Consider the following 18,774-nt stretch of genomic DNA (forward strand, 5'->3'; position numbering starts at 1 on the left):
GTGAACCTAAAAAACTTACGGTTGTATGGAACTGCTGCATGCAGCATTCTCCGCCCCAGGTCCCCAAGATAATTGGGGGAGATCCCTCCGTAGAGAGACCTCCTGTGGGGACCTCCACCGCCCGGTGGCAACAAGGCTCGCCAAGGTGTATCCAGGCAACAGGCGAGGACATGGTAGTGGAAGACGTGCAGCAGCAGCCCGTACAGGAAACACCTCTGTGTGATAGAAAAGGACACGGAGGACATTTCCGTGAGGTGGCACATGTGCGGAATCTGACCTGGGATGGAGGGGGGGGGGGCCTAGGCTTTGGGTCAGTGTGAAAGTCTGAGCAGGGGAACGCTCGGGCGAGATCTCACCGCATACCTGCGCCACCTCAAAACTGGGGGCTGAGCATGACCAATGACTCATCACGTCATTCATACTCCAGCAAGCCAACTCATTAGGCTGGCTGAAGTCATCACAGAAGCTGAACATGAAACTATCATCGATTACCACAAAAACTCATTTGGTTCACTAATGTCTTTTCAGGATGGAAATCTACCATTCTTACCTGCTGTGGTCTACATGTGACCCCAGAACCACAACAATGTGGTTGACTCTTAAAATGTCCTCTGAAAGGGTCTAAAAAGGCACTCAGTTCAAGGGCAATTACGAATGGGCAATAAATGCTGGTCCAGCTACCAATGCCAGATCTCATAAAAGAATAAGAAAAAAATCTAAAAAGGCGGCCAGCAGTAGAAGGTACCACCTCGTCCTCCCCCACCACCCCTTCCACTCTCCTCCCCCGCCCTATGATGGAGCTATATAAAACACTTGTTAGGCCACAGCTGGTGTGCAGTTCTGGTCACCACACAATAGGAGAGGGTGCAAAGGAGATTCATTGGGATGTAACCTGGGCTGGAGCACTTCAGCTATGAAGAGAAGGCAGGCTAGGCTGGTGTTGTGTTCCTTAAAGCAGAGAAGGCTGAAGGGGGACATGATCAAGCTGTACAACATTGTGAGGGTTATAGAGAGGGTGGATAGGAAGAAACATTTCCCCTCATGAAAGAGGGCATAGATTTAAGCTAAAGGGCAGGTGATTTGCGGGGATTTGAGGAAAATCCTCAGTGTTTCTATGTTTTTTCATAGAAACCTTACACCGCAGAAAGAGGCCATTCAGCCTGTCGAGTCTCCACTGTTAACAATCCCAACCAGGCCCTTTCCCTGTAACTCCACATATTTGCCCCACTAATCCCTCTAACCTACACATTCCAGAACACTAAGGGGAAATTTAACATGGCCAATCAACCAAACCCACACTTCTTTGGACTGTGGGAGGAAACTGGAACACCTGGCAGAAACCCATGCAGACACAGGGATAATGTACAAACTCCACACAGACAGTGACCCAAACCGGAAAACGAACCCAGGTTCCTGGAGCTGTGAGGTAGCAGTCCTAACCACAGTGCCATTGTGCTTTTTCACCCAGAGGGTGATGAGAATCTGAAACCATGGAGTGTGCACTGACCATCAAGCACCTATCTATTCTAATCCACTTTTCCAGCACTCAGTCCAAAGCTTTGTATGATAATGGTGTTCTAAGGATCATGTAAATGCTTTTTAAATGTTGTGATGGTTCCCGCTTTTACCATACTTTCAGACAGGGATTTTCAGATTCCCATCGTCCTCTAGATGAAAAAACAGTGTTAGCACTGCTGCCTCAGAGCTCCAGGGACCTGGGTTTGATTCCCGGCTTAGGTCACTGTTTGTGTGGAGTTTGCACATTCTCCCCATGTCTCCGTGGGTTTCCTCCGGGTGTTCCGGTGTCCTCCCACAGTCCAAGGACCCAACATATCATCTTTGCTTTCTCTACATCACTGTTTTGTATGGGCACTAATAAGCTTGTGTCTCATTTTAAGCCCAGCGATGAGAATGGAAGCTTGATGTGTCTCTCTGGTGTCTTCAGAGCAGATTATTAATGATGCTTAATGAGTGTTCAACACACCTTGCTAGATAATAATATGATAAACTGATGATCAGCAAACATTTTTGTGCCTGATTTGGACAGCCAATTTAGAATTCTGGTAATGACGTAAATAGATGTAAAGTGCAATATTTGTGCATTCTTATGGAAGCTAGTCTCAAGGACAGATTGCCATGTAATATGGAAACTTTCTGGCACAAGTCGCTGCCCTCTGTAGAGCAGGAGTAAAGGAAGCAAGCGTATTTGAAAAAAAAGTATTGGCAACAATGCTTTTTTTTAATTCTTAAAAGATTGTTTCTTTTTTCTTAGGTATCTCTAGACATCACAGGCTCATTGAATTTAACTGTTAATTTACCAATTGTTATTGGTACAATTCCCTTGCATTCCTTCAGCAACCAGGCTACCAACTTTAATACCCAGTATGGTATGAACTACAACAGCTTTAATAACACAGTCTCTGAAGGACCCCCAGGTAAGCACAAGATCTGACAAGAAGTACAAAGCTATGTGAATTGAGGTAGACAATCAGATATGATCATATTGAAAGGCCCAAAAGACTAAATGGCCTACTGCTATTGCTCTTTGCATGTGGATGACTAGCAGAGGGCTCAGTAATTGAATTGAGCTACCCTTCTGAGAGAAAGATTCAACATTATTAAAGTGGTTTGCACAGGCCTTCTTCACTAAAGTATGCCGGTTTACATGCTTACATGGGCACATCAGAGGAGATGTTAAGTTACAAGTACTATCACAGGGATAGACATTCCCCAATTTCAGAAAAGCTTGGGTGCACCATAAAACCAGATTCTATTACAGTGATTCTGGGTATCGTACCCTTGGTAGGCTTTCACTTGAACATTGCAACCTGTAGAGGGTAAAATCATTGTCAAGGATTTGCTTATTTCAATCCAGTGACTTGTAGATACGCCCAATGTTGGCAACCTGCCAACATTCATTGCTTAGACTTGCCTGCAAAGAATATCGACCTGCCACAACAGATGAGTTATAGGTTCCAGAGATTTGAGTTACAAAAAAACAAAATTGTAAATCAGTGAATCATCAGTCCTTCAGAGCCGCTAACAAAACTATTTAGCTCGGATCCTTTATTACTGAAAATCCCATTTAATCAGGTTTACAGGATATTCTTGGCTCCAGATTCAGCAGAGGAAGGGAGGTACTTGTTTGAAGAACATCACTGCTTTAAGGATATTATTCTCAACAGGATATGGTGTCCAGTAAACTGATGCAACTAGACAGATCTTCTGGTAAACCAAACTCCAAGCAGGCGTCACCTAACACTCTCACATGAATGATGACCTTTGGTTATAGTTTATTTAACAATCATAAGTATTTTGTATTAATCCAGCTTAAATAAGAACAATCTGGGTGGATGCTTACACTGTAATCCTTTCCTTTCCAGGGAACTCTGACTTTTTATTCACCAAACAGAACCTGGGATACCAGATGGGGGATGAAATGTCTTAAGAAGGACGATGGTTTGAGGTTTACATTTGCTCTTTGGTTGCAGACCTGACATAATTCAACTTCACTCCAAAAATCTATTTAATTTAGAATGGAGCATAACAATTGTTGTATTATGTTATTTCTTTGTGCACATGGGTATAGTAATTGTTAAGTTAGTCACTGTAAATGAAACAACCTACTTGCTTGAACACTAACTCAGCCGTTGCATGAACAATTGTATTGTGTTCTGTATTGTGCTGGTTCTGTTCTTTTTGAATATATTTTCAGAGTCTTCCCCATAGTAGTTTTTATTTCAATAGTCAATTGATTCCTTATACATTTATATATGTCTTGTATTATCATAATACCACTATTTAATACCATGACTCATAAGAACTAGGAGCAGGAGTAGGCCATTTGGCCCCTTGAGCCTGCTGTGCCATTCAGTAAGATCATGGCTGATCTTTTTGTGGACTCAGCTCCACTGACGTGCCCGCTCACTAAACCCTTAATTCCTTTACAGTTTAAAAATCTATCTTTACCTTAAAAACATTCAATGAGGTAGCCTCAACTGCTTCATGGGGCAGGAAATTCCACAGATTCACAAATCTTTGGGTGAAGAAGTTCTTCCTCAACTTTGTCCTAAATCTGCTTCCCCTTTTTTTAAGGCTATGCCCCCTAGTTCCGGTTTCACCCACCAGTGGGAACAACCTTCCAGTTTCTATCTTATCTATTCCCTTCATAATTTTATTTGTTTCCATAAGATCCCCCCTCTTCTAAATTCCAATGGCTATAGTCCCAGTTTACTCAGTCTGTCCTCATAAGTCAATCCTCTCAACCCTGGAAACAACTGAGTGAAGCTCCTCTGGACCCCCTCCAGTGCCAATAACCTCCCTGTTTTTAAACTCCATCCCTCTAGCAATGAAGGACAAAATTCCATTTGCCTTAATTATCTGCTGCACTTGCAAACCAACCTTTTGTGATTTGTGCACAAGGACACCAAGGTCCCTCTGCACAGCAACATGCTACAATTTTTTACCATTTAAATAATAGTCCATTTTGCTGTTATTCCTGCCAAAAGGAATGACCTCACATTTACCAACATTGTGCTCCATCTGCCAGACCCTTGCCCATTCACTTAAACTATCTATATCCCTCTACACACTTTGCTCTGCTTAGTGTCATCTGCAAACTTTGACGCACTATACTTGGTCCCCAACGCCAAATCACCTATATAAATCGTAAACAGTTGCGATCCCAACACTGATCACCAATCAGAAAAACACCCATTTATCCTCACTGTTTGCTTTCTCTCTATCCATGCTAATACATTACCCATAATGCCACGAACCTTTATCTTATCCTTCATCTGTTACGTGGCACCTTGTCGAATGCCTTCTGGAAATCTACGTATACCACAGCTACTGATTCCCCGTTGTCCACCGCACTCGTAATGTCCTCAAAAAATTCCAGTAAATTAGTTAAACATGAACCTGCCTTTCATGAACCCATGCTGCGTCTGCCCAAGGGGATAATTCCTATTCAGATACCTCGCTATTTCTGCTTTGATGATAGACTCAAGCATTTTCTCCACTACAGAAGTTAAGCTAGCTGGCCTATAGTTACCCATTTTTTGCCTACCTCCTTTTTCATAAAGTGGCATCACATGCATACATACATTTTCGTATTGTTATACCTAAGGCTCACGATCTTTGTGGAGATTTCTTTCAAACTAACTTTTGCATTCTATTCATCTCATTCATATTTAATGATATTTTCTTATATTTCTCCCTGACAGCAGCCTGAGATTAAGCCAACCTTAGTGTCACTTTTGATATTGAAATGTGCTTCCAATTACATACCCGCGTAATCGCTAAAACTGCCTATTTTCACTCTCATACCCACTCGATTTTGTCCCTTTCTTGGGCCACTTGCTGCTGAAGCTCTCATTCTTGCCTTTGTTACCTTTAACTTAATGATTATCCTGGCTGGTCTCCCACATTCTATCCTCCGCTATCAGTGCCTTAACAAGCAGCAAGTAGCATTCATAACATTTGTTTCTGGTAAGTATTGATTTTAATGTTTTCAATTTCCTTTATGGCCTCACCTTTCCCTATCTCTACAATTCCTCGAGTCCACACCAAGGTTTGGGATATCAGCACTCCTCTAATTCTGGCATATAGCTTCCTAGATTGTAATTGCTCCACCATTCGTAGCTGCTTCTTCAGTTGCCAAGAGTCTAAATTCTGGAATTGCTTCCCTATACGTCTCTATCTCACCGTCGCCATTTAAAACACACCTTAAAACCTACAATGTCTACCAGGTTTTTGGTCATCTGAACTAATATACCAGACTATTAGAGTTCTTGCAATTCCAGAGCCTTTTTAAAAGGTGTATGGGACAAAGATCTGCATACCCCTTCTCACTCAAATAGCATTACCATCTCTGAATCGCCCACTATTAACAGTCTGGTGGTGACCATTGACCAGAAACTGAACTAGATAGCCATATAACTATTGTGGCTACAAGAGCAGGTCAGAGGCTAGGAGTCCTGTGGCAAGTAACTCACCTTCTGACTCTCCAAAGCCTGTCCACAATCTATACTAGTTAGGAGCGTGATGGAATACACTTTACTTGCCTGGACAAGTGCAGCTCCAACAACACTCAAGATGCTTGACACCATGTAGTACAAAGCAGCCCACTTGATTTGTACCCCATCTACAGCATTCACTCCCTCCACCACAGTAGTAACAGTGTGAGTCATCTACAAGATACATTGGAACGATTTACCAGGGCTCCTTAGAAAGCATCTTCTAAAACATTTAGATGATTAAGGGCAGCAGATGCATGGGAACAGCATCACCAGGATACATTGGTACATTGATACATTGGCCTTGATACATTGGAACAATTTATCTTGTAGATGATTCACACTGCTACTGCTGTGGTGGAGGGAGTGAATGCTGTAGATGGGGTACAAATTAAGTGGGCTGCTTTGTACTAATTGGTGTCAAGCTTCACCTCCAGGCCATTCACAACCCTGACATGGAAATATATTGCCATTTCTTCACTGGGTCAAAATCCTGGAACAACCTCCCTAACATCACTATGGTTGTTTCTACGTCACGTGGACTGCTACAGATCTAGAAGGCAGATCATCACCCTCTTCCCAAGGATAATTAGGAATGGGCATTAAATGCTGGCCTGGCCAGCAACGTCCATATCCCTTAAATGAAATTTTTAAAAATGCCAAAAGATCTTATTGTTGTTGGCGAGGGGAAAGGAGGCATAACTCTGCGGGGTAATGGGAGGTGCCATGCAAGGTGTGGAGTGGCACAGTGATTGTAAGTTGACAGCACGAAGAAGATATCAAAAAACTGGCTGTCTTTAATATAATATATTTAACATAATATAAACATAAATATTTGTTTTCAATCAGGAATTAAGTATTTTAGGATATTATAATTAATGGGCTTTCTTGAATGGGTCTGTTTTGTTTTACATTTTTTATATACTACAAACAATAGTTTATTTCATCTCAGCATGACTCCTGAGGCCTGTTGATCGTGGATACTGAGTCAGTTGGCATTCAGGAGGGTCTAAGGGCAAAGGATAGTGCATAGGGGATGTGTTGGCATAAGTTGGCACTCAGTGGCATAGAGCCTGTAAGGGACGATGAGCATGAATATGGAAGCATAGGTTGGCATGAGTTGGCATGTATATATAGGCATGGGGAGTGAGTGAAGGGGTATGAGCGTTAGTGGGCCTAACAACTGGTAAAAAGTTGCAGAGAACTGAAGTGGACCATTTATCAGCCCGCTTCTACGTTCCGTAACTCCTATGGCTGCCTCCAAGATGTATCCAGGTCTATTGGACTCAAATCTACGAATGCTTCTTTGACCAACCTTGGAATGCAAATTGCACTGTTTTGGGCAGTTCTCCAAGCTAGGAGGTTTCCTGAGTTAATTCTAACTGCCTTGGGAGCAAAAGTCTAGCCCAGCATCGCCTTATGAGATTCTATGTCATATTGTATTTTATAATGCACCGTGGGACATTTAATTATGCTAAAGTCACCATATATATTTAAATTGTCCTGTATATGTAAAGGATTTCTGTAGTTCTACAGCACTTCTGATCTGTTATATTCCAGGTCTTACATTTTTTATTACATTTTTATTTAGCATGGAAGGTCTAACATGAAAAATCTGCTGTACTTAAGTATTCTAATTAGAGTGTATTTTTGTGTGTTTCCCAAAATGCGCCTTTCATTTTTTGATATAATTGAGCAGTGTTATTGTTCAAGAACAGCTGCTGTGTTCTGTTTTCCTAACTAATTAGCTCCAGTTTGCCCTGGGATATATTTAGCAACAAACTAAATTAATACAAATGTTTTAAAAAAAGCCTAAAAAAACTTCCAAATCTGACTGCAAGTATTCAGACGTTTGGGGTTTTGAAGTTGAGATAGAGCTCAGTGGAAACCCTGTAAAGTAGAAAACATTTAATGAATGAGACAAAGCCGTAAGTCCATCAAGCCCATCCTGTCTCAAAGATCACTCCCGTTCTACTGTATCGTTCATTATCTTCCCTCTACAGGGGCTCATGGTTTTATGATATATTTTTGATTCCACTACAATGCATTCATGACGTGCAGGCAATGTTTTACTCATTATAAGCTCTCCTGACTTGCATTTCACCAGTGTCAATCAAAGAAAGATAAGATGGATCCTCTATCAGGCAGGCAGTCAGCTTCACCACGTTGTCAGATCTTGCAGTGCAGGTGTAAATTTTCCCTATTGCCTCTTAAACCTGTTGATGTTGGGGGCAATTCTACCAAACAAATTCTAAATGATGAATTCACATGAAAATGGGAGTAACTCCCGCCACTTTTTTTTTAGCGTGATTTTCAGAATGAATCTCCCACACTCTAGCAAGATTCACAGTGAAAATCTGGGCGCAGGGCCTATTCCTGCGGGAGAGGTCAGCACATAGCGTGGCACTGCCCATGGGGCACCCCTCCTCTCCCTACCCTCGAGCTCATGGAGGGAGTCTCAGTGGCCTCTGTCCCCTCCAGCAGAGTCAAGCCGCCAGCTCTCCGTTAGTGGGGTGCAGGATTAAACTGGCTAGAGTGAGCCATTCTCGGCAGGTGTGAGCGAGCCCTGAGACATTCAGGAGTTAAATATTTAAATCAGCTCTGTGTCAGAAATTTGGAGCCGGAGAACTTGTGGAGGCTGTGGCCCAGCAGGGAGTCCACTGAACAGCCTCTGCTGAAGTCTCCCGACCCATTAAGCTGCTAGAGCAGCGCAGCTAGCTGGGAGACTCGCCCCCATTAACTTTTTCAATATCCACAGCTAGGTGGCTGATTCCACATCTATGTTGCTCATTGGGAAAACGCTATTGCCTGAAATCCCTGTTATCTCATCTTGTATTCTGCTCTTTACAATAGGGAACAGTTTGCCCAGATCTTTTTGTTAATTCCCATTGTATAACCTAAACCAGTTAAGTTAGGCCATCTAGAATTGTGTTTTCCAAAAAAAGAACGATCCATTGCCCTTAATGTTCTCTGATAAATTAAAAGCTCGTATTGGATCAGCAGATATTTCCTCCAGTTAAATATTGGGAAATCAATGATTTCTGTCACAAATTACATTCTCAGGCTTTCAGATCCATCCCGCTCCCTGGCATCTGTCTGAGGGCTAAATATTTGCAAACTCGGACTTGTATTTTATACATATGTTGACTTCCGGTTAAGCAACACCTTGATTTTAGAATTCTCATCTTCAATTTTAAGTTCCTATATGGCTTCACCCCTCCTATCTCTGTAATCTTCAGCTGTACAACTGTCCAAGATATCTGTGCTCCTCGAATTTCAGCCAAATAAGATCCCTCATTTTAATCATTCCACTGTGTAAGAATGCAGATTACCACTACATGGTTTGTTGTAACTTAACCAAACTCCAGGGGCACAATCTTCGGCGCTTCATGCTGATTGGATCTTCTGGTCCTGCCAACGGCACGCCCTGCACCATTTCCCAGTAGCGTGGGGTCGAAAGCATAGGAAATCCCATTGACTGGCGGGACCACAAGATCATATCGCCGGCCAAAGGCACAGTGCTTTCTGCCACTGAGAAAAATGCCACAAGGAGGCCAGAGAATCCTGATGAAAGTGCCAGTATGGTTTACAAGACCAAAAAGGTTTTCAAAGTAAAATAACTGCTGAATACTTCTCAGGGTAGGAATGAAATATTATACTCTGTGTAATCCTGGTGTTCCATGCATCAATCACTGAAAGTAAGTGCACAGGTACAGCAGGCAGTAAAGAAGGCAAATGGTATGTTGGTCTTCATAGCGAGAGAATTTGAACATAGGAATAGGGATGTTTTACTGCAGTTGTACAGGGCTTTGGTGAGGCCATACCTGGAGTATTGTGTGCAGTTTTGGTCTCCTTATCAGAGGAAGGATGTCCTTGCTATAATACAGCTAGAGTACAGCGAAGGTTTACCTGGCTGATTCCTGAGATAGCATTTCTATCATATAAAGAGAGACTAAATTAGTTAGGGTTGTATTCACTGGAGTTTAGAAAAGTGAGAGGGGATCTCATAGAAACTTATAAAATTCTAACAGGGATAGACAGAGTGGACTCAGAAAGAATGTTCCCATTTGTGGGGGTGTCGAGAACTAGGGGGTCAGAATTTGATGATCAGTGTGTTATCCAGTTCCATCTGTGAAAAAGGGTATAATGAATATTTTCAGAAAAACTCTTGGGGCTACAGTCGTGAGGGCAAAGTGTTCATTTCCAACTTAAAAAGCTATGTAAAGGCACTGCCAAACCTTTGACCGTTTTCCGCATGTTCATACATAAGAGCTTTTTTGTTTATATTCACCTGAGCTTAGAGTACAGTTAGATATGTTCATACTTGTGTGGGATCTGGATAATTTTGTGGCTTATCTGTACTAGCATGTTCTTGTATTTTTCTGATAAATGTTTAAATAAAAGGAATTATTTCCAAAAATCCTTGTTTTACCTTGTTTCCAAGTTCAATACATTAAGTCAAAATGGAATTCTCAGTGCAAACCTCTCTGTATTCCTACATCACTTCCCTACTTTAAGACTCTCCTTAAAATCTATCCCTTTGACCAAACTTTTGATCATCTCTTTTATGTGGCTCAATATTGAAGTCTGTTTTTTTAACATTCCTGCGAAGCGCATTGTAGCACTTATTAAGATGCTAGATAAATTTACGTATGATTACATAGTATAATTAGCACAGAAGCAGGTCATTCAACTCGACCAGGCATTGCCTGTTCTACTTGCACCCGTCCTTGTCTACATCTAACATGATACCAAGGATGAGATTTTGACCAAACTTTTGATCATCTCTCCCAAAACCTCCTCATTGAATTTTGTTTTAGCACATTGCAACACTATGATATTCAAGGTGCTACATAAAGACAAGTTTACAAAAGTCACATAGTAGAGACAGAACAAAAACAGGTAATTTGACCCAAGCAGTCTCTATTCATGTCTGCTCCCATCTTTTCTAGAGCCATCTATTCTGTTCTTCTCAAATGTTCATTTAGCTTCCTCTTAAATAGCTATATTATTTGCTTCAACCATTCCTTATGGTAGTGAGTTCCACATTCTTGCCTCTCTGTGGGTAAAGGAATTTGTTGTGAATTCCCCATTGGAGTTACCATGGAATCATCATTGAATCATAGAATCCCTACAGTACAGAAGGACGCCATTTGGCCCATCGGGCCTGCACCGACCATAGTCCTCCCATCCAGGCCCTATCCCTGTGACCCCACATATTTTCCCTGCTAATCCCCTGACACTAAGGGGCAATTTAGCATGGCCAATCAATCTAACACACATATCTTTGGACTGTGGGAGGAAACCAGAGCACCTAGAGGAAACCAAAACAGACATGGGGAGAATGTGTAAATTCCAAAGACCGCTACCTGAGGCTGGAATTGAACTCGGGTCCCTGACACTGTGAGGCAACAGTGCTAGCTTCTGTGGCACCATGCTGATTTCTTGGTGACTATCTTATAATGATGGCATCCAGTTGTGCTGTTCCCAATTAGAGAAAATACTCTATCCTATAAAAATCTTTCGTAATTTAAAGACCTCTATTAGTTCACTCTCAGTCTCTTGTTTTTTCAAGAGAGAAGAAACCCAACCTGTTAGTTATTCCCTGATGTACATACCTACACACTTTGGTATCTGCCTTGAAAATATCCTCTACACCTTCTACAGTACCCTATTCAATGGGCTGAATGGTCTGCTTCTGCTCCTATGTCTTATGGTCTTGTGTGCCCTAACTAAAGTTTGTTACAGATTTAACATAATATCCCTATTTTTCAAAGTGTTTGGTTTGCTTTTTCTGAACAGCTTCACGAATTTTTAACACAGAGATTTTTCAGTCAATCCTATTAATGGTGAGCCTCTCCTGCAAGTTCCTTGGTGGTGGAGGGTGCGAACAATAGAACCCATGTTTATATCGGTAGGACTGGAAAATTTTGCCCCTTAGTGTCGGGGGATTAGTTAGGGTAAATGCATGGGGTTGTGGGGATAGGCCCTGGGTGGGATTGTTGTTGGTGAACATAAGAACATAAGAAATAGGAGCAGGAGTAGGCCATCTAGCCCTTCGAGCCTGCCCTGCCATTCAATAAGATCATGGCTGATCTGTTGTGTCTCAGTTCCACATTCCCGCCCTCTCCCAATAACCCTTAATCCCCTTGCCTATCAAAAACCTATCAACCCGCGTCTTAAAAATATTTAGCGAGGCAGCCTCCACCACTTCAACGGGCAGAGAATTCCAGAGATTCATCACCCTTTGAGTGAAGAAGTTCCTCCTCAACTCCGTTCTAAACCGCCCCCCCCCCTTTATCTTGAGGCTGTGCCCCCTAGTCCTACTGTCCTTTCTGAGCGGGAAGAGCCTCTCCACCTCTATCCTATCCATCGCATTCATCATCTTATATGTCTCAATGAGATCTCCCCTCATTCTTCTAATCTCTAACGAGTACAAGCCTAGTTTATCCAGCCTCTCCTCATAGCTCAACCCCCTCAACTCCGGTATCAGCCTAGTAAACCTCCTCTGCACTCCCTCCAAGGCCAAAATATCCTTGCGTAAGTGCGGCGACCAAAACTGCACACAGTACTCCAGCTGCGGCCTCACCAGTGCCCTATACAGCTGCAGCAAGACCTCCCTACTTTTATATTCAATCCCCCTCGCTATGAAGGCCAGCATCCCATTAGCCTTCCTGACCACCTGCTGCACCTGCAAGCTGGGTTTTTGCGACTCATGCACAAGGACCCCGAGGTCCCTCTGCACTGCCGCCTGCTGCAGTTTTTCGCCATGTAAGTAATAGTCCTTCCTACCATTATTCCTGCCAAAGTGGACCACCTCGCATTTGCCAACATTAAATTCCATTTGCCAGTTCCTGGCCCATTCACCCAGCCTATCTAGATCCTTCTGCAGACTCTCCACACCCTCTGCGCAATTTGCCGTTCCACCAATCTTGGTGTCATCAGCAAATTTCGACACCATACACTCGGTTCCCTCCTCCAGATCATCTATATAAATGGCAAATAGCTGAGGCCCCAGCACCGACCCCTGGGCCACTCCACTAGTCACCAACCACCAATCCGAATAGCATTCATTGACCCCCACTCTCTGCCTCCTATTTGACAGCCAATCCTCTATCCATGCTAACACCCTACCCCCAACTCCATGCCCCCTGACCTTCTGTAATAACCTCTTGTGAGGCACCTTGTCAAACGCCTTCTGAAAATCAAGAAAGACCTCATCCACCGGCTCTCCTCTATCCACCGCCCTAGACACATCCTCATAGAACTCCAATAAATTCGTCAGACACGACTTCCCCTTAACGAAACTGTGCTGCGTCTGCTCTATCAAACAATTCTCCTTAAGATGCCTCGCTATTTTCTCCTTGATCACGGATTCTAACATTTTACCTCCAATAGACGTTAAACTAACCGGCCTATAATTCCCTGCCTTTTGCCTGCTACCCTTCTTAAACAACGGCGTAACATTAGCCGTTTTCCAATCTTCCGGCACTTCCCCGGAATCCAGCGACGTTTGGAAAATAATCACCAAGGCATCCTCTATCACCTCCGCCATTTCTTTCAGAACCCTTGGATGCATTCCATCCGGTCCTAGGGACTTGTCCACAATCAGTCCCTCCAGTCTGTCGAGCACCGCCTCTCTAGTAACAATAATGTCATTCAGACCCTCCACTCCTACCATCTTTCCATCGCTAACACCTGGCAAATTATTCACGTTCTCCTCCATGAAGACCGAAACAAGACCGAAGATCGTGCAGACTTGATAAGCCGAATGGCATCCTTCTGTACTGTATGATTCTATGATTTTACATGGTTTGATGGCGATGTCATTTGGGTGTTTCACAAACTTCTGTCTTGGTGAAGAGAACATCTCTGTCAATGAACCTGCTGTGTATTACTTTGAATCTACCTATGCAAACACCTTGTCTTTTTGTTAAAATCCCACAACCCCTAAATAGTTCAGACTTACAAAAAGACAAATTGAGAATTGGCAACGAGTCTGGATTTTTTGTCGAGAACATTGAAAAAAGATTTTAAGTTTAGAAAAGAAAACATTGAGTATTGGAAGGCTGGCAAAAAATCATCGACAGTATCAAAGATTGAAGTGCCAGTGTAGGAAAATAAAGCAATAAGAAAGGACAAATAAATATCATGAAAAAGAAATCAGGTAGACTCCTCTAAGCTGGAGGTTCTGTGTATGTGTCACAGTGAGTAGTGGCAAAGGAGAAGACTCACGATGCACCTATAAAAGCTCTTTATATGGTTTTAAAAGAGGAAGTTGTTCCGATCAGAGAAGGGTGTAATTCTAGGCAGTATCTCAGCGTATTTGAAAAGAAGGGATGCTATGCTTTATGGCTGGGGCTGTTTGAAAAATATACATTCCCCAGGATCCCCAGGGTAAAAAAAGGGAATGCTGGACAGATAGTTAACAAAAATATGTACTGATCAGTCTTGAGTCCAAGTGACTACAAGAGAAATAAAGTAAATGAATCATGGAGTTCCTATGCAGGAAACAAGAGAATAAAACTACACACACGTTGCTTGTACCAAGTTTTCTGAGTACAGTAGGAAGTAAAACTTTCAATTTGCTCCAGAGCTTGGTTCATCCAGCAAAGCCAGGAACCAAAACTTACAATGACTTGACAAGATCTGTATGATCCAGCCCAGAAACTCCAAGTTGTTTCATGAAGATAACCTATCCCCTAAGTTTTTAATGTTTAAATCTGGCCTGGGTGAGCAGAAGGTGCTTCATTCAAGGTATGATTCAAGTGACCCACTAGAAAGCTTTTATCAAAGTTTATTTAAGAACAAAATTAACATATAATAAGAAAAATCAGCATTACTTTTACCAATCACAAGAAACAACCATGATATAGTATAAATCTTAACAGCTGACTGTGATGTTTCAAGTCAAGCAACACCTCAACCATACACCTCATTCCAGGTTTGGTACAGAAAACAAGTAGGCTCACGTGATGCTGGATTTTGCAGCTTTTTAACACCGACTGTGAATTGGTCTTTTAGATATTGGATTAAAACTCTGAGGTTTCCCAGCCCTGGAACTTACAGCATGCCTCTAGACAGAGAGACAGAAAAATGCACTACCTTCTTATAGTAGCTTCTAACAGCAGCTCACAGGCAGCAAAACTTTCAACTCCAGAGGGGAAAAAGCAGCCATCACATCCAAACAGCATCTGAGCAAAATGAAATTAAAACCTTGAACTTTTCTATGGGGAAAAAAAACTGTCCCCAAGCAGCGCCTAACCTGTCAATCATGTTCCACCCAGCAATTCCAAAACTTCAAGACACTGCATTAGCCCAGATTAAAAAGAAACAAGATGTCTATTAGATTGTGTCAGTAACAACAAGAGGCGACCGGCTACAGGCAAAATGTTGCCAGTAAAAGCTTGCAAAGGAACATGATTAAAACACATATCTTAAAGGCACAGTATCATCACAGGTCCTTGTAATGTATTACCCTCCAAAACCATTGATCATTGAGGAATACAAACATTGAAATTAGAAGCAGGAGGAGCCCATTTGGCCCATCAAGCCACCTCCATCATTCATTGTGATCATGGCTGATCATCAAATTCAATATCCTGATCCTTCCTTCCCCCATATCCCTTTAGCCCCAAGAGCTATATTTAATTTCTTCTTGAAATCAGACAACATTTTGGTTTCAACTATATTGTGTGCTAGTGACTTCCACACATTCATGGTCCTCTGGATAAAGAAATTTCTCCTCACCTCAGTTTTAAAAGGTTTACCTCTTATCCTCAAAGTATGACCCCTAGTTCTGGATTCCCCTACCATTGGGAACATTCTTTCTGAATCTACCCTGTCTAACCTTGTCACAATCTTATAAGTTTCTATGAAATCGCCTCTCACTCTTCTAAACTCCAGTGAATATATTCCTAATCAATTTAGTTCCTCTTCATATGGGATCTGCCATCCCAGGATGGTAAACCTTCTATTGCGAGGACATGCTTCTTCAGATACAGACACCAAAACTGTACACAATATTCCAGGTGTGATCTCAGCAACATCCAATACCATTGCAGCAATTCATCCCTATCCCTATACGCAAATCCTCTCACTATGAAGACCAACATATCACTTGCCTTTATACTCTTGTACTATACCTACGCACTTACTTTCAGCAACAGATGCATGAAAACTCCAAGGTCTCATTGAGTATCCACTTCTTTCAATTTAAACCCATCCGAGTAATAATTTGTCTTTCTATTATTGCTACCAAAGGGGATAACCTCACATTTATCCACATAATACTACATCTGCCATGCAGATGCCCACACACTCAGCCTGCCCAAATCACACTGAAGCATCTCTGCATCCTCCTCACAGCTCACCTTCCCACACAGCTTCGTATCATCTGCAAATTTGGAGATAATACATTCAGTTCTCTCTTCCAAATCATTAATATATACTATGAACAATTGGGGTCTTAGCACAGATCCCTGCGGAATTAATCACTGACTGCCAATCAGAAAAAGACCCATTTATGCCAACCCTTTGCTTTCTATCTGCTAACCAGCTTTCTATCCATCTCAAGACATTAACTGCAATCCCATGTGCTTAACTTTACATAATAGTCTCTCATGTGAGACCTTGTTGAAAGCCTTCTGAAAGTCTAAATAAACCACATCCACTGGTCCTTCTCAGTCAACTCTGCGAGTTACATCCTCAAAAAATTCCAGTAGATTCATCAAGCATGATTTCCCTCTTGTAAATCCATGCTGACTTACTCTGATTATAGCACTGCCTTCCAAATGCCAAATTATGAAATCCTTGAAAATAGACTCCAGCAACTTCCCCAATACCGATGTTAGGGTCACTGGCCAATAGTTCCCTGTTTTCTCTCTGACTCCATCTTTGAATAGTGGGCATACATTAGCTACCCTCCAATCTGTAGAAACTATTCCAGAGTTCAAAGTCTTTTGGAAAATAACCACCAATGGATCTATGATTTCTAGGGCTACTTCCTTATGTACTCTAGGATGATGATTATCAGGACCTGGAGATTTATCTGCCTTCAATCCCATCAATCTCCCCAAAATCATTTCTCTATTAATGCTGATTTCCTTCGGGTCCTCACTAAAATCTGTCTCTCTCAGCACTTCTGACACATTATTCATGTCTTCCTTTGTGAAGGCTGAAGTAATGCACAAATTTAATTCCTCAACCATTTCTTTATCCGCTGTTATGAATTCTCCCATTTCTGACTGTAAGGTTCAATGGTTCAGTTTCTGCTGAAGGCATCAAGTGAAGAGCAAAAGCATTGCTTAGTTTGTGGCAACCTTAAAAGGATGGCACAATATTCAGAGCTTGGTGAGTCATTTGAAGATACTCTTCAAGATGCCTAGTTTGTGGCCTCCAAAATGAGGCTATCCAAAGAAAATTGCTTACTGAACATGCTTTGACTTTAAAGATAGCAGTAGAAATTGCAGTGTTGATGAAACTAGCTGCTAAAGAGGCTTCACAATTTGATGCAGGATTGAAGATCCCCAAGTTAGGAACTGCCCATAAGAAGTTAAAGCAGCAGCAAGCATATCACAGATATGCCAAAATGGGCCATTCAATGAATGAATGCTGGGGCAAGGATAGCGACTGCAGAAATTGTGGTAAAATGGGTCACATTGCAAAAGCTTATTGGACTAGACCAGCTTCCCTTGAGAAGAATATTCAGAAGAATTTGGGTATCTTCAAGAAGTAGAACAAGTTGCAATCTACAAAAAGAATTTGTAATATGGAAGAATAGAATTATGGATGAAGAAGAAAATGTCTAGAAAAATTATGTAGAGCTCCAACTGAATGTTTTATCTATACAGGGTTAATCACATAAACTCTAGGTGATCCCTACAGCAACTTATTAGGATCGAGTTTGATATTGGTGCTGCTATTTCGTTAATTCTTGAGACTATGTACCAACATAACCTGAAACATCTTCCTTTAAAACTAGCTGATGTGATTTTAAGGCGATACACAAATACGGGAAGTTATGGCCCAGTGATATAATCATTAGACTATTGATCCAGAAACTCAAGTAATGTTCTGGGGACCTGGGTTTGAATCCCACGACAGCAGATGATAGAATTTGAATCAATTAAAAATATCTGGAACTCAGAATCTACTGATGACCGTGAAATCATTGTCGATTATCGGAAAAACCAATCTGATCTATGCACTAATCTGATCTGATGCACTAATGTCCTTTAGGAAAGGAAATCTGCCATCCTTACCATCTGGCCTACATATGACTCCAGAGCCACAGCAATGTGGTTGATTCTCAACTGCCCTCCAAGGGCAACCAGGGATGGGCAATAAATGCTGGCCAGCCAGAGATGCCCAATGTCTCGAGGATGAATTTTTAAGAAGTTAAAACATTACATCATGCTCAATGGAGAGTTTGGTGGAAAAAAGTAGTTTCCTCTCCATGTGACCTCTGATAATTTTCCAACTCTATTTGTGAGACCATCATTGGAGAAGATAAAGCTTAATGTTTTATTGTCAAAATAGACCTATGGGACCTTCTGGATAAATATAAGGGTGTATTCGAAAAGACACTCGGCTCAAGTTCAAGTGAAACTCATGATAAAGCCTAATAGTCAACCAAGAAGTCTCAAAGCAAGGGCAGTACCATATGCAATTTGTCCCATGGTTGAAGAAGAATTAGGACAACTTGTTAAAACTGATGTGTTACAGCCAGTTACAATGAATGACTGGGCTACCCCCA

The 18,774-nt window shown here is 41.9% G+C and overlaps 1 protein-coding gene across 2 annotated transcripts in view; it reads left to right on the plus strand.

Annotated features, from left to right (window-relative positions):
• LOC145343162 (arrestin domain-containing protein 3-like) overlaps positions 1 to 6,161 on the plus strand; it is a 40,129-nt gene extending 33,968 nt beyond the window's left edge. For both annotated transcript variants that reach the window (XM_080189127.1, XM_080189128.1), the window contains exons 6-7: positions 2,273 to 2,435; positions 3,384 to 6,161. In XM_080189127.1, coding sequence (XP_080045253.1) covers positions 2,273 to 2,435; positions 3,384 to 3,448 — 228 coding nt within the window. In that variant the 3' untranslated portion in view covers positions 3,449 to 6,161. The remainder of the gene's footprint in view (positions 1 to 2,272; positions 2,436 to 3,383) is intronic.
• The last annotated feature ends 12,613 nt before the right edge of the window (positions 6,162 to 18,774 follow it).

Source organism: Carcharhinus amblyrhynchos, chromosome 5, assembly GCF_965287045.1.
Source record: "Carcharhinus amblyrhynchos chromosome 5, sCarAmb.v2.hapA, whole genome shotgun sequence".
Classification (NCBI taxonomy): Eukaryota; Metazoa; Chordata; class Chondrichthyes; order Carcharhiniformes; family Carcharhinidae; genus Carcharhinus; species Carcharhinus amblyrhynchos.